Source organism: Protobothrops mucrosquamatus, unplaced genomic scaffold, assembly GCF_001527695.2.
Source record: "Protobothrops mucrosquamatus isolate PMUCROS unplaced genomic scaffold, P.Mucros_1.0 scaffold1670, whole genome shotgun sequence".
NCBI classification, from domain to species: domain Eukaryota; kingdom Metazoa; phylum Chordata; class Lepidosauria; order Squamata; family Viperidae; genus Protobothrops; species Protobothrops mucrosquamatus.
The window spans coordinates 6,127-21,937 of NW_015387827.1; the positions used below are offsets into that span (position 1 = coordinate 6,127).

At 58.8% G+C, this 15,811-nt stretch overlaps 1 protein-coding gene across 1 annotated transcript; it reads right to left on the bottom strand.

The window, feature by feature from the left end:
* Positions 1–543: 543 nt before the first annotated feature.
* On the bottom strand, positions 544–11,460 carry LOC107293611 (inactive serine/threonine-protein kinase PLK5). Its single transcript, XM_015822766.1, has 15 exons — positions 11,347–11,460; positions 10,456–10,563; positions 9,587–9,703; positions 6,847–6,976; positions 6,132–6,219; positions 5,639–5,734; positions 5,100–5,298; positions 4,135–4,276; positions 3,863–3,936; positions 3,123–3,219; positions 2,907–2,984; positions 2,170–2,335; positions 1,772–1,901; positions 1,551–1,661; positions 544–732 (listed from the first exon to the last, which is right to left on the bottom strand). Exons 1-15 carry the CDS (start codon positions 11,458–11,460, stop codon positions 544–546), a joined length of 1,839 nt encoding a protein of 612 aa, XP_015678252.1.
* Between the last annotated feature and the right edge of the window lie 4,351 nt (positions 11,461–15,811).

Below are 15,811 nucleotides of genomic sequence, written 5' to 3' on the forward strand. Positions count from 1 at the left end.
CCTGCCCTTCTGTAGCCCCCCCAGAGTCCTGCAAACTTGCGACTATCTGAAGCCCCCCCTGCCGCCCTCTGTGCACCTCGCGGTTCGCGGGGGGAGTGAGGCCCCCTCTGAGCCCCCCCCGCTGGGACTCTGCCCTCCAACAGCCAGAGTGTATGACCCAGATGGCCAAGGGCTTCCCCACCCCACTGCGTTTGCAGAGCCTCCCCACAACAGCCGAAAAGAGACCACTGGGTTGTACCCCCCCCACACACACACACAAGGCACTGCCCCCACCCGGAGAGTCTTGCAGTGAAGATGCTGGGCTAGGAGAGGGAGACCCAGCCTCTGCCCCCCTTTTGCCCACAGACATTGCTGGGGAATTGGGGGGTCTACTCTCTGGCTGGCTGCCCCCCAGGAGGGTGGTGGTGGGAGGCCTGCGCGTGCCCCCTGGGCCCCTGGAAGGAAGACGAGCCATGGAGGCCCGGACACCCAGTGGCGGAGGCGGTGGCCAGAAGAGCCGGGATCTAGCTGGCACTTGGGGCTGGGGGAGGAGGGGAGGGGGGGCTAGAGGCAGTGCAGCAAGCGCAGGGCGTAGTGCACCCGCTCGTGCAGGGGCAGCGTCCAGCCCTGCCGTGCCAGGGTGCCCAGGGGGAAGGTGGTGCTGCAATGCTGGCGGTCCACGAAGGTCAAGAGCTCCTCCCCCTTGGCCGAGCAGCTGAGCACAATCTTGGTGTGGTCGTGGTAGAAGTTCACCTGGGAGAGACAAGGGGCGGAGGTCTGTCTGCAGGATTGGGCCAGGGGAAGCTGGCACCACCCTCCACCCTTTAGGGGGAGACCCCGACTCCCCACGGAGGCTGAGGTTTATCCAACTTTTGAAAGGGGGGGAGGGGGAGGAAGGCTGCCCCCTTTGGCTCCTTGGCTCTGTTCTGCTGCCGTCCCGGCTCCATGCACTCACCGAGACCGAATCCCAGGAATTGTGAGGTTGGGATTGACACAAGGCAGCATCAAGAAGTTGAAACCAACACTGCCCCCCCCACGCACGCACACCCCAGCGGCCCTTTCCCCTTCTGGGAATCCAGTAGAGCCTCAGAGGAAGAAAGCCGGAGAGGGAGGGGGCCGTGGAGATGGTGCAGGCACCGAGAGGCTGAGACGATGCGCAGAACCCGGGTCCCCTCAGCCCTCCTCCAGGTCCCCTCAGCCCTCCTCCGTCGCTTCTGCCTTCAGCCGCATTTGGCAAACCCCTCTGGCTGCCTCCGAAAGCCGATGTTCCCATTTGAACAACTTCCGCATTTCTCTTTTTGACCTGTTTTGTGGCTGCTGGCTGTGTCCAGCCACCGGAGCAGCATCGGCCGCTGCCTGAGGCCCTTCGCTTGTTCCAATGTTTGTGGCCGCCTTGCATTGTTCCGGCCGGCTGACCCTCTGGGGGGCCAGGATGGGCCTCCAGCGTCCTTTGCTCGGCCTTTGCAGAGCCCAACCTCCCTCCCTTTGGGTGGCTTGACCTCAGGGCTGACCCCCGGCCTCCTCCACCCACCCTGGCCGGCCCACTCTGGCTGGGGGCAGGCTCCTCCTACCTGCAGGGTGCCATCACTGAAGAGCATCAGGAGGGCCGTGTCGGATTTTGCAAAGTGCAGGAGGGAAAGGTCCCAGGCTGGTCTGCTGGGGCTGGTCTGCCGTGGGGCCCCCTGGCAAAAGAGGCAGGGTCGGCAGGGGCCCAGCCCCTGCAGTGGGGGTGTCCCACAGCCCCCCTCCCTCTGCTGATCCATACTCTGCCCCTCCCCTCCCGGCTCCTTACCTCCTGCAGCCACCGCTGCATGTACTGGGCGAAGAAGCGAAGGACGCTCCACTTGGTGGCCAGCCAGGGGGGCACCTCTCGCCACCCAAAGGACACGGCCTCCTCCGCCTCGCTGTGGTAGCAGATGCGCCTGAGGGGGAAGCCAGAGGGGGCACTGCCGCAATGCAGGGCGGGCACCCCAAGTGGCCCTCGCTGGAGCAGCTGCAGCCCAGAGCGCGAGGTGCCGAGCAGGCAGAAGAGGCCGGGCCAGCTGCCTTGAGCACCTGGGGGTCCCCCTCTCTCCAGGACCCCGACCTGGTCCACTCTGCCCCCCCTCGCCCAGAGGGCTTGGGCCTCCGTTGCCCTCACCCAAACCAGGGCCCGTGTGGCAGTGCCTGACTCACAAGGGGGAAACTCACTGGCGCTGAGGGCAAAAGGCCACGTGGGTCCCATCGGGGAGCAGCACCGCGGTCGACCCGTCGGACAGGAGGTAGCCGAACCCGAACCTATTGGAGTAGTCCACCCACTTGGTGGCCATGTGGGCAGGACTGGCACCGGGTGGCAGGCCTTCGGGCAGTTCTTCCACTGCAGAGGGAGGGAGAGAGACGCCCTCTGCTCAGCCCAAACTGGGGGGAGGCCCAGCACCCCCTGCCCACCCACCCCTGGCCCTATCCAGTTTCCAGTCCTCCAAGATTAGGTGTGGGTCTATTCTAGAAAATTCCCATGGAGGTTCTGTGCCCAGGAGAGCACCGGAGCTCCTCACCTGGCACGGTGCCCAGTCGCCCCTTCCCAGATGGGCAGGATTTACTTCTTTATCTATGCAATATAAAATGGCCTTGGCTATCAACAAATAACAGTGCAGAAACTGTAAAGCCTCTCATGCCACTCAGGCCTTCTGGAAGGGGAGGGGGCTGGGGGCAGCTCCAGAGAGGTCTTACCCTCCCCCAGGACTCCCAGATGACAGTACGGAAGGGAGGGGAGCTGGCACAATATGGCCAGAAGGGTCGAAGCCCCCCAGGCGGGAGGCTCCCAGCCTTCGGGCCAGAAGGAGCAGCAGCCGAGGGTCTGGCAGGCCGAAGAGGGGACCAGGCCCCCAGGAGAAGGCAAGGCAGACCCCAGGGAGACTGGGGGGGGGGCAGAGGGGCAGCAGCCTCACCGAGTGGGATGGTCTGCAAGCAGCGGCACAGCCTTCGGTCCACCCTCTCCAGCACTCCACCGGGGCCCCAGTTGGCATCTGCCAGGGAGGAAGGAGACGGCAGGGAGGGAGGAGATGGCAGGGAAGGAAGGAAGGAAGGAAGGAAGGAAGGAAGGAAGGAAGGAAGGAAGGAAACAGGGGTGGCATGCCCGCCGCCCTCCCTGCACCCCCACTCACCTTCGGGCAGCCGGCTGCGCAGGGAGCCCCTCTGCAGCAAGAGGGGGGGAAGGCAGTTGGGCTCCTCCAGAAGGTCCGGGCTCCCCTCTTCGGCTTCCTTCAGGGCCATGGGGAGGGGAGGGGAGGGGAGGGGGGGCAACGCGAAAGCAACCCATGAATCCCACAAAGCAGCCATCCCAAAGCCCTGCAGCTGTGACCTTTGGCAGCCCCCTCCCCTCCTCCAGACCCTCTGCTGCAAAGGCCGGGCCGGTGGGGGAGCCAAGAGGAGCTCAGTGGGGCCCCAATTTAAAGGGAGGTGGTAGAAGAACATTGCAGAAGCTGCCACCAAAAGGACAGGAATGTTATCCCCATTTGGCAGACGGGAAGACTGAGGGGAAAGGACCAGGGCTCCAGGGCAGGGAAGAGAGGCGGCCGGAATGGAGGGAGGTCCGGCCGGTCAATCAAATCAGTAAATGCACCATCAGAGGAGGGAGGGAGGGAGGGAGGGAGGGAGGGCCGGTGGTAGCTAACCACGATCCCAGCAAAGTGGGAAGGACTGGTTTCTACTGGGAAAGGGACTCAATCAGCAACACCAACCCGCGTGACTCCCGCGCTCTCAGTTAGCGCCCAATCAGAGTGTGAGAGTCGTCTGAATGATCATGGCGATAACGTGATCATGAGCTCCAGAAAACTGCAGGAACCTTTTAACTGCTGAAGTTTGACAAGACCCCTAACGCAGCCGGGGGTGGGGGCTTTCTTACCCAGTGGGGAGGGGCAGCGGGTCCCAATCCTTGCAGCCGTGGGGCTTCCTCCTGTTCTTGGGGTGCAGGGCTCACTGGGGGGGAGGGCAGCAGTAGAGGGACACGATTAGATGGTAAGCCTGCCTTCTGTAGTACACGGAGGACTAGAAACCTAGTTTGATAGCTGCAAAGGGACTGGGAGGAGAGCAGGAGACTTGTCTCCCCTCCCCACTGTCCTCCCCCTCCCTCTGCCAAATTCCCCCCTCCCCCCTCTTCCTTCCAAGAGCACTCACCAGCCTGGGGGTCCTGGCAAGGGGAGCCCCCCCGGAAAAGGAACATGGCTGCTTTCTGGAGGAATTTTCCAAGGGGGTTCGCGAAAGGGAAAATGGGGGCAGAGTGAGAAGCGCGCGAGGGGAGCCTGGCAGGGGTGAAGTGCTGGGGAGAGAGGCAGAACGGAAGCTGAATTATGCTCCTGCCCAGGACCCTCCACTCTGCCCTGAGTGACAGCTGGGGAGGGGTGGGTCTCCAGACTCCTTTTGAGGAGGGGCAGGCAGGCGAGGGCAGGGGGCAGACTCCGAGTGGGGGGGGCTGGGAGAGGAGGGCCCTGCCCCTCAGAACGGATCACTGCCAGGAGGGTTCGGTGGGACCCACACGGCGCCTCTGAGCCCAGCCCCAGGACTCCACTCACCAGAAAGAACCCCACCCCCTCCGCTCTGGAGGGAGCCCAGCACAGCCCTCGGGCCCAGGGACGCCTGCCTTGCGAGGGGAGGGGGCAGCAGGCCAGAGGGAGCCCCTCCCTGGGTCAAGCTTCCTCCAGGCTCTGAATTTCAGGAGGGCCGTGTAGGCGCTTCTGTTGCGCTTTTGAATCCTGTGCGGACTTTCTTTCGTGCTCACACTGTTTTAATCCTGCTGGCTTTGACTGATTAAAAGTTGCTTTAATAGGGGCTTAGAGATGATTTTGTAAGATGTAGTATTATTATTGCCTATCGCCTCCTCTGGCGCCCCTTGGTTTCCCCTCCCCCCTGAGGGGCTCATAGCATGGCCACCTCAGGGGGGCCTAGAGAAGGAGCAAAGGGGTCTCTGTGAAGGAGGAGCCCCCCCCCCCGGTCCCCTGAGGAGAAGCCGGTCTTCAGAGCAGCCACGTCCTCCCCCAGGGGGAGCTGGCTGCATTCGGGGGACACACACACAGACGTACCAGCCTCCCTCTCCCTCCCCCGCCCCGACTTTGGCCTTTAATCCAAAGGGCAGCTGCGCACACCTGGGTGAAGAAGGGGTGGCGGATCGCCTCTTCCGGGCTGGGTCGGGCGGCTGGGTCCGGGGCCAGCAGCCTCCCAATCAGGCTGCGGGCGGCTGGGGAGAGGCGGTCGGGAAGGGCGTAGCGGCCCTCTCGGATCCTCTGGAACAGCTCCTGCTTGTGCGAGATCTCGAAGGGGGGGAAGCCGGCAAGGGCCGTGTACCTGGGGAGAAAAGGGACAGGCAGACATGCCCTGACCCCCCCTCCACGCCCAGAAGGAGCCCCCCTCCCCGTGAGCAGACCCCTGAGCATTGCCCAGCCTTTCCCCCAGAGGAGCGAAAGGAACCCTTCCTTTGCCGTGGGGATCACTTGCATCAGGGATCCCCAACCCCCGGTCCGTGGACCAGTACCGGGCCACCGCATGCCAGCCACGGGGCCGCACAAACAAGCAAAGCCCCATCCACAGGATGCAGGCAGCACACAAAACCACGCACCCTCCGGTCCACGGAAAAACCTCTCTCCAAGGTCCCCGGTGCCCAAAAGGTGGGGGGCCTCTGACTTACATGATGCAGCCCAGGGCCCACATGTCTGACTTGAAGGAGTGCCCCTTCTTAGCGATGACTTCGGGGGCCAGGTAATTGGGGGTCCCACAGACCACTCTGGGGAGAAGAAAGTTGAATTCAGAAATGTGCCTGTTGCTGCTGGGGGAGGGGGGAGGGGTGTCAGGTTCCCTATGACAGCATCCCTTGCATCAAGCATTGCTGGAGGAGGAGGAGGGGGAGGAGGAGGGGCTTGCCTATTCTGGCACTTGGGAACTGGCCTCCCTCCCCTCTCAGGCTCCCAGCCGGCAGGGCTGCTGCTCTGTGGCTTCCCAGGCAGCTCCTTCACCTGGCACAGATGAATCTGGGCAGCGTCACCAGGTGGAAGAGGCTGCCCTGCCCGCTGAGACTGGCTTAAGGCTGCCATCCTGCTGGGTCTGAGCTGCTTCAGCCAACCACCTCCCCCCCTTGCCCCAGGGGTCCTGGCCTGCCCCCCCCCCCACAATCGAGCACTCACCCTCTCCTCCGGCACGCCCGCTCCTCCCGCCTTGCCAGGCCCAGGTCGCCAATCTTCACCTGCATGCGCTGGGTGATGAACACGTTGCCTGGAAAGGGAGGGTGTGGGGCAGGCGGCGGTCTGAGGGCGGGTCCTGACTGTGCCTGCCCTAGAGCTTCCCTGGCCCCCAGCAGCAGCCCAGGGGGCTCCCAGCGCCCTCATCCGCCAGGCAGGGTGGAGCTCCTGAAAAGGTCCCCTCCCCCTTGAAGGCTCTTGCCCTCCCCCCCCCAGTGGCCTGATCTTCGCGCCCCCTCCTGCCACCCCAGAGGGAGGGCCCCGGGGAACAAGCAGAGCGGCCCCTCCCTGGGTGACGGGTGGACCAGCCTCTTCGGCCCACCCCCAGGAAAGCAAGCTGGTCTCCAGTCTGAGGCAAGCCTGGATAAATCAACCAAGTTCTTGGTCTGTTTCCTTTTTATTCTCTCTGTTGTGTCCTTGCCTGTCTTTCCCCCCCCCCAGCCTTTTTTATGATTTCGGTTGTTGTCTCTGTGCTGGGCGGATGGCATACAAATGCGATTGGTAAATAAAGGAAGATGGACTTCAAGCCTGCACCAGGAATGGCGATTTCCCAGGAATTGGCCTCTTGGAGCCTGGGGCAGACTGTGGGTCACTGCCCAGCACTGGGGCTACTCTTGCCCCCCCCCTCCGCCCCCCCACGCCCAGGGTCTTTGCCACCTACTCAGTTTGAGGTCACGGTGGATGATCCCTTGCTGATGCAGGTACTGCAGGCCACTCATGATTTGCTTCAGGTAGAATCTCACCTCTGGCTCCGTCAGGACTCTCCGGACCTTCAGAATGTGGGCCAGGGACTAGGAGGGAGAGATGGGATGAGGAGGAGGAGGAGGGGGGGAGGAGGAGGAGGGGGAGGAGGAAGAGGGGGCTCACACAAGGGGCGTGCGGGTCTCCCCGCAGAACGAACAGCATGCCTGTGCCTGGGGCTGCCTTTCACAGGCCTTTGGCCAACCCTGTCCTAGTAAGGCTTCTGACTACATCAAGGTTAACTCAGACTTCGCCTCAGTCTTCACACAAAGAGATACTACAGCCCATCATACACAAAAAATAAAAAAACCACTGCAAAAGACAAACTTGAAACAAAAATTAAAATGAGCAAGGAAATGATAAGAGAACATCTATCCGACTTTGACGAATATAAATCACCAGGACCCGATGGATTACATCCCAGAATTCTGAAGGAGCTGGCAGATGTTATCTTAGAACCCTTGCACCACATCTTTCAAAAATCCTGGAGCACCGGGGAAGTACCCGAGGATTGGAAAAGGGCTGATGTGGTCCCTATCTTCAAGAAAGGGGAAAAAACGAACCCAGGAAACTACAGACCAATCAGTTTAACATCAATACCTGGGAAGATCCTAGAAAAGATAACCAAAAAACAGATCTGCGAACAACTAGAAGCAAACAAAATCATAACTAGCAGCCAGCACGGGTTTGTGAAAAACAGATCATGCCAAACCAATCTTATTTCATTCTTTGATAAAGTGAGTAAACTAGCAGACCAATTAAGTGCTGTGGACACAGTATACTTAAGATTTCAGTAAGGCATTTGATATAGTAGACCACATCTACTCCTTGGTAAGCTAGAAAAAGATGGAATAAACAACATCACCACCAGATGGATCTGTAGCTGGCTAACAAACCCTACTGTACGAGTAGTCCTCAATGGCTCTACATCCACACGGAGAGAAGTAAGCAGTGGGGTACCACAAGGCTCCGTCTTAGGCCCAGGACTCTTCAATATCTTCATCAATGACTTAGATGAGGGAATAGAAGGGGAACTCATCAAATTTGCAGATGACACCAAACTGGCAGGAATAGCCAACACCCCGGAAGACCAACTAAGGATCCAAAAAGATCTTGACAAGCTTGAACAATGGGCCCTATCCAACAAAATGTGTTTCAGTGTGGAGAAAAGCAAAGTTCTACATTTAGGCAAGAAAAATCAAACATACAAGTACAGATTGGGCGAGACCAGGCTTAAAAACAGCAACTGTGAGAGGGACCTTGGAGTCCTAGTGGACGATCACTTAACCATGAGCCGGCAATGTGCGGCAGCAGCCAAAAAAGCTAATACAATCCTGGATTGTACAAACAGAGACATAGAATCAAGATCACATGAGGTATTAGTGCCACTTTATAAAACCCTAGTAAGACCACACCTGGAATACCGCAGCCAATTTTGGTCACCATATCACAAAAAAGATGTTGAGAGTTTGGAAAAAATTCAGAGAAGAGCAACTAAGATGATACAAGGCCTGAAGACTAAAACATACGAAGAACGGCTGCAGGACTTGGGTTTGGCCAGTATGAAGAAAAGAATAGGGGAGACATGATAGCAATATTCCAGTATCTGAGGGGCTGCCCCAAAGAAGAGTGGGTCACGTTATTCACCAAAGCACCAGAGGGAAGGAAGAGAAGCAACTGATGGAAACTGATCAAAGAGAGAAGCAACCTGGAATTAAGGAGAAACTACCTGACAGTGAGGACAATTAACCAGGGGAACAGAAGTTGCCTCCAGAAATCGTGGGTGCTCCATCCCTGGAAGTTTTTAAAAAGAGACTAGACAGTCACTTGTCTGAGATGGTATATGTCAGTGATGGCGAGCCTTTTAGAGACTGAGTGCCCAAAAACCGGCCCCACCCCCGCCCACGCCCTCTGCCTGCGCCCCACAGCATCAACTGCACGAGACGGGGCGCAGACTGCCCAGCTGCCATGTCCTTGGCTGCGCTGCTCCGCGCAGGCCGTGCCCGGGTCCGACTTCCCTCCAGGGGGGCTGTTGGGGAGGAGGGGGTTGTGGGGGGAGGCAGGGCTGGGGTGACGGCACGCGTGCCCACAGAGAGGGCTCCGAGTGACGCATCTGGGACGCGTGCCATAGGTTTGCCACCACTGGTATAGGTTCTCCTGCTTGAGCAGGGGGCTGGACTAGGAGACCTCCAAGGTGTCTTCCAGCTGCATTCTGTTCTGTTCTGTTCTGTTCTGTTCTGTTCTGTTCTGTTCTGTTCTGTTCTGTTCTGTTCTGTTCTGTTCTGAGCTTCCTTGGCCAGCAGCTTTTCCCCTGAGCTCAGGTCATGCTCTGCTTCCGTGCTTCCTTATCCTGACCTCTCTGTGGGCTTCTTGCAAGGATATAAAACAGGGCAGGCAGAGAGAGAGAGAGAGAGAGAGAGAGAGAGAGAGAGAGAGAGAGGGAGGGAGGGAGGGAGAGAGAAAGAGAAAGAGAAAGAGAGAGAGAAAGAGAGAAAGAAAAAAGAAAGAGAAAGAGAGAAAGAAAGAGAGAAAGAGAGAAAGAAAAAAGAAAGAGAAAGAGAGAGAGAAAGAGAGAAAGAGAAAGAGAGAAAGAAAGAGAGAGAGAAAGAGAGAAAGAAAGAGAAAGAGAGAGAGAGAGAGAATGGCTCCCCCCCCCTAACCTTCCTACTGCAGTATTCCAGCACCAGGTAGATGTTCTCCTGGTCAGCGAAATGTCGGTGGAAGCCCACCACGTTCCTGTGCTGAAGCTGGCTGTGCAGCTCGATCTCCCGCTGAACCTGCAAAGAGTTAAGCCGAGTCACAAGGATAAGACGCTCCAGGCACAGGTGCGCATGCAAGAGAGAGCAGAAGTGCTAGAATCAGCTGAAACCCCCGCACACCTGGGCAGGAGAGCCAAAGAAGCCGTCCAAGGTCCACACTTGAGGGAGGGAAGGAAGAAAGCCGCGGGACGAGGGAGGGGAAGCAGAGACCCACTGAGCCCAGATGCTCCCTCTCAACTCAGCAGACATCTTCACCTCCCTCACTTCCCCCCCCCCTTCCTAAAAGGAAGCTGGCTCTAGGGGAGCCCTTCTCTGCCTCTTCAGGACTTGGCTCTCTGGGGGACCCTGTCCCGCCCCCATCCCTTCGGCCCAGAGGCTTGTCCATCTGGGAAGGCATCGTCCCTGGAAAAGACAGAAACTCTTTGGCGGAACTGAAGGACGCTGAAGAGGGGAAGGGAGTTGTGTGGACAGGGCTGGCCTGCAGGAGGCAGTCCAGGTGGGCAGCCAGCGCCTGACCTCTTGGTCGGTAGCCTTCAGCTCCTGGCTGGGCACCCTAATTCGGCTGGCCCCCAGTCCAGAGACAGGACAGCCCAGGGAGCTTGCAGTCGTTCGTTCATTTATTTATTCTATTCAATTTTCATGCCGCCCCTCCCCCCTAGCAGTTGACTGGAATAAGGCAGGGCTGGAGCTCCTTTTGTGGGCGCTGATCTCCCAGCAGAGGAATCTGGCAGAAGAACACAAAGCCCCCCCCCCCCCCAAATCCCACTTACCTTTCCTTGGTTGCCCAGCCTTGCCACTCGCTGTTGAGAGAGCACCTTCACCGCGTAGACTCTGTTGGTGGACGTGTCGGTAAATTTGTAGCATTGTCCGAATGCTCCCTGGTGGGGGGGGAAAGGCGGGGGGGGGGGAAGGTGTGTGTGTGGGGTGTCAGTCAGACGCAACCTCCTTCCCAGAATACTTGGCTTGTTCTGGGTCTGGAAAGAAGACCTTTGCTCCACCCACCCACCACCTTTTATCCCACCACAGGGTTGAAAAGCGTCTCTTTGGGTCGGCTTCTCCCCTCCCTGGGAAGGCGAGGAAGGAATGGCCAGCCTGTGCCAGCCCCTGCCCGAAGGGAGGCAGCCCCTCTGCCGCTGGGGAGGCCCGGGAGGAGACGGGCACACTTTGAAGGCGGGACTCGCCCTTACATCCCGCCCAAGGTTCCCGTCTTCTGGCTCTGCAGAAGAGCAGCCGATGTTAGGGCAGGATTTCGGGGGGGGGGGAGGCGCTCTTTCAAAGCGGGCTGAGAGAGGTGAGTAGCCCCCCCGGACCTGCGGCGGCGGCGGCGGCGAGAGCAAGCAGGACGTGGCGCTCCGGGCTCCCGGGGCGCGCAGGAAAGGCGGGCCGAGCGGAGGAGCCGAGCGGCTCCAGTCTGTCTCCGGGCTCCCGCCTGTGACCTTGGCCCGCTCGTCGCCTCGCGACTTGGAAGAGGAGACCGGCGGCTGCCCCGCCCGGCCGCCCGGCCGCCCCTTCCCCGCCGCCGTCGCGGGGCAAAACGCCGAAAGCACGCGGTGCGCTTCGCGGCCGCCGCTCCGGTCACCTTGCCGGGAATCCGGCGCAACCCTCGGAAGAGCCGCGACCGCCCGGAGCCCCGCGCAGCCTTCAGGGCGAAGGCGGGTTACCTGTCCCAAAAGCTGCCCCCGCTTGTACAGCGTCCCGGTGCCGGGATCCTCCACGAAGTATTTCAAGGTGTCCCCCTCGGCTCTCCTCCGGGCGGCGGCGGCAGTCAGACCCATCCCGGCCTCGGCCCCGCAGCCCACGGCCGGCCGCCCCGCCCTCCCCCCAGCTGCTCCCCGAGCGTCTGGCCAGCCAGGCGCCCCGGCCGGAGCTCTTATACGGGGCTGGGGGGGGGGGGAGAGGCAGGGCAGAAGGGAGGCGCCGCCGCCGCCCAGGCCTCTGGCCAGTTGGAAAGACCCGCCCGACGCCTCTGGGGGTCCGCGGGGGAGGGAGCGGCCCTCGGTCTCCCGCTCCCTTTGTGACCGGCGGGATGGCGGGGGAGGCTGGATTTGGAAGAGGACTTTTACTCCGGCGTCCGTCCTGCCGTCCCAAGAAGCCCCCGTCTCTCGCTCAGCCCAGGCTCGCAAGGGGGCGAACCGGGTTCCAGCCCAAAGCTACTTTCGGCTCAGTGGGGTGCGGGGGTTGGGGGGGGGGCTCCTGCTCGATCTCCGCCGGCGGCGCTGGCCTCTTCCTGACGCAGACCGTGGCTCTTTGGGAGGGGGGGAGCGGCAGGGGCAGCGGCCCACCACGACCCCGCACCATCCCAGGGGAGAGCTGCCTTCGCGCCCGGTTTCGGTCCAAGCGGGGCTTAGGCGGGCCAGTTGGATGACGGAGCGCCGCCCAGGGCAGAGGCAGGCAGCTGGCTTCAGACTAAGTAACAGCTGGAGGGGACCCTGGAGGCCTTCTAGTCCTTCCGGACAAAGGGCCGTCCAGCCTCTTCTTAAAAGCCTTCAGTTATGGAGCACCCACAATTTCCGGAGACAAAAGCCGCCCCACCGGATAATTGTTCTGTCAGGAATTCTCCTTAGTTTTAGGCTGCTTCTCTCTCCCCGGTTAGTTTCCATCTTCTTGTTCTGCCTTCAGGTGCTTTGGAGAACAGGTCAGAGCCCCCCCCCCCGCCTTCTTTGGGGCAGCCCCTGGAACACGAGAAGGCGTCATGGCCCCAGCACCCCTTCTCTCCCTTTAGCCAAGACCCGCTTTCTGCGACCGTCTTAGCCTCCGGTCCCCCGATCATCTCTGCACCCCGTCCTTCCTCAGCCTTGAAGTCGGGGGAGCTGCCCCGCCGAGTAGGAAGCGGCGCTTTGCCAGTCCTTTTTCTGGGGCTGCTTCTGCGGGATCGGTGGAGAGTAGACGCCACCCTAACCCTCCAAAGCTTAAACCCCCCCCCCCCCCCAGGAAGGACCGGGGGAGGGGCAGCTGCACCGGCTCAACCTGCCCGGAGATGCCATCCACTCGGGGTGATTTTTTTGCTGGGTCTCTACAGAGCCACCTTTGGCTGCTCACTGAGGGTGGGGTGGGGGGGCTGCTATCAGCACTTCCCCCTGGCATGCGCTGTGTGAGGGGGGAGGATGCACAGGCAGGGAACACCACTCGTCTTCCAAGCCAGAATTTGCCTCAGTCCCATCTGCAGCCCTCCTTACCCTGCCCAGCCCTCGGGCTTCCCATATGGATTTTGGGGTGGGGGAGATAAAAGGCAAAGTCTTCCTGTGGCCATTTGCCACACACACACAGAAACACACCCATGGCTGGGCTGGACAACATAAATGGCTGCCCAAAGGCTTGAAAGCAGCCAAGGAGAAAGGCAGAAAGATTCCTCTTCCCCCCCCCAGCTCAGAGGATTTTACACCCCCCCAGTATCCCCCTGCCCCAGAGCCAGCAGGCGGGAGGGGGGAGCTTCCAGCATCCCATGGACTGACAGGCACTCTGAACTGCTGTTCACCATTTGCCACAAGAGTCCAGATAAAAATGCAAAACATTTATTTGAGTGTTGTACAAAATGCTTCCAGTCCAAAAAAATGTATTACAAATTGCTGAAAAAGACACTGAGCATGCATATCTATAAGAACACAAAAACGACACAAGAGCATCCGGGTCAGTTTCCTCCCAAAGACACGATGCACTGGCCAACATTAGGTGCCCCCCCCCACCAGGAGTCCTTTCAGCTGTTCCCATTTTGGAAAACAAAACTCTCCAGAAAAAAAACAAAAAACAAAACACTGCTACAAAAATAGACTTCTAATAATAAGGAAATGGCCTTTGTATCAAGTCAATGCTCACCTCTCCACAAGGGGGGTCAGAAAGTGTATTGCTTGCAAAACGTAGTGTAATCCTGCAGGCCTGGCCCAGCGGCCCCAACGCTCCCCCTGCAGGGAAGGTGACGGGGGGGTGGTGGTTCAGGGCAGTGGCTGGAGAAGGGCTGGAGAAGAGCTGGGCCTTTCCCTGTCCAGTCCAGTCGATGGGGGGCCTGGCGGCCAGGGGATTTACTGAGGAAAGCTGCGGCTGTCAGCAGTGAAATTCAGAGGGGGTGTGTGTCCAAAAAGCCCCTTCCCATATCCAGTGTTCTGCAATTCTTTTCACAATGATTCACTAAACTTTAGTATTTCAAAGGGGTGTTAAGACATATCAATAATAATGTGTAAACATGGGCTTAAAATACATTTAAAGTCACATTTTGTTTAAAGTACAAAGCAAGGCGTATTTCCAGAGCAAATCAACCAAACCATGTCACAACCATGGATCTCCCAGTTAACCCTGATTGCCCCCCCTCCCGGCACTCAAGGAGAGAGGCCTTCCAGGGAGCAGAGCGAAAGACCCAAAGGAGAGAGAGAAATCAAGGCAGTCAAAACGCCTCTGGAGGGTCTCAGTCCTTCCTCCAGGTCCCGGCTGTCCCCCAAAGGTGTTTTTTCAAGAGGCAACTGGAGTTTCTTTGTTTTTCTCTCTGAAAAGACGTTTCACTTCTCGTCCAAGAAGCTTCTTCAGCTCTGACTGGATGGTGGGGAGTGGAAGGATTTCTATTCCTTGGAAGACAATCCTTCCATTCCCCACCATCCAGTCAGAGCTGAAGAAGCTTCTTGGACGAGAAGTGAAACGTCTTTTCAGAGAGAAAAACAAAGAAACTCCAGTTGCCTCTTGAAAAAACACCTTTGGGACAATCAAGGCAGTCCAAGTATGCCCCCCACCCCAAGAATCTGCACCTCGATGTGTCCACTATTAGCATCCATAAACTGTGGGGAAGGGGTGTGTGTGTGTGTGTGTGTGTGTGTCCGGACCTGTGTGGCTGAAGAAAGGCAGGCAGGACTATTGGAGGGGGTGCCCTTGAAAGTATCCCCCCCCTCTGCTTCCTGTGGACAGATCAACGGGGGACCTGCCCAGCCTCTCTATGTTGGGAGGCCGGCCCCGATTAAGGGTCTGGGCGGGTGAAGGGGGGGGTCTGGGTGGCAGCTGATGCGCTGGGAGGCCAGAGGATGGGGCACAAGGATGGACTCGAGCAGACCCCTCCCAATTCTGAGCCACACAGGAAGCGTGGCTGTGGCCCATCCTGCCCCCCCTCCTGCAAACGGAAGGGGGGGGAATTATTTAGGGGGAGGGGATAGACAAGAATTTATGCAACCTGATCCCACCTCAAGTCCCCTTTTCAGCTGCAACACTGGGGGGGGGGGGCTGACCAGACCTTCTACTTCTAAAACACTTTTACATTAGTTCACATGGGTTATTAGCACCTCCTGGAGCACCGAAGCATCCCTGGAGGGCTGGCTGCTTAAAACGCTACTCTTGTGCTGTGGTTGGACTTCCTGTTCAAATCCTGCTTCAGCTAGGCACCAGGCTTCTCCTTTTTTAAATATCTTCTCTTTGATACCACTTCTTACCGCTGACAAAATGTCCTCACGCTGGATGGAGCTAAAGCCGCAAAGACATTGCTGAAGTAGTGGGGGCGATTCAGGTCAGAAGCCCCCTGGCACTCTTATGAATTTGGGGGATCGTCCCAAAGGCCCTTCCGAGCTTTTTCCGATCTCAGAGCGAGCGGGGTGGGGTGTCCGGTGGCTCAAAGGGAAGGTCAGTCCGGTCCCCAGGACAGGTGCCAGGGTAACAGCGGGCAGCCCAGTCCTTCCTTCCACGGGGCTGTCTCAGGTGATGGACTAGCGACTGGACCTTGGAAATGCAGCTGGCTGAAATTCTCAAGACTTGTTTTTTTTTCCCATTAAAATTTTGTTGATTTTTTTAAATAAATAAAATGAAGAACCGAGGCAGTGTGTTTCAAGCCTAGTGTCTGAAGAGGGAGATCAGAGCTGAACACAAAGATCACATAATTTTTAGGGTTCCGTGTTTGGGCCATGAGAGCTAACCAACATTAGGGGCCTGTTTGCCTGAAGGGTGAGGCATCCCGGCTGAAACGGCGTTGGGGACTCAAAGCACTAATTTAGAGCCCACCGCCCCACATAAAAGGTGGGCAAGACCCAATTTCAAAGGTATTTTTTCTATGACCTCCCAGCAAACGGCTGGTGGCGGGAGGGTCCCTTCCTTCACAGCGCCCGAGGCATGCCGGGCCCAGGCACGGAGGGCGAGGGCATCAGCTGGCAGGTCAGTGGTTTT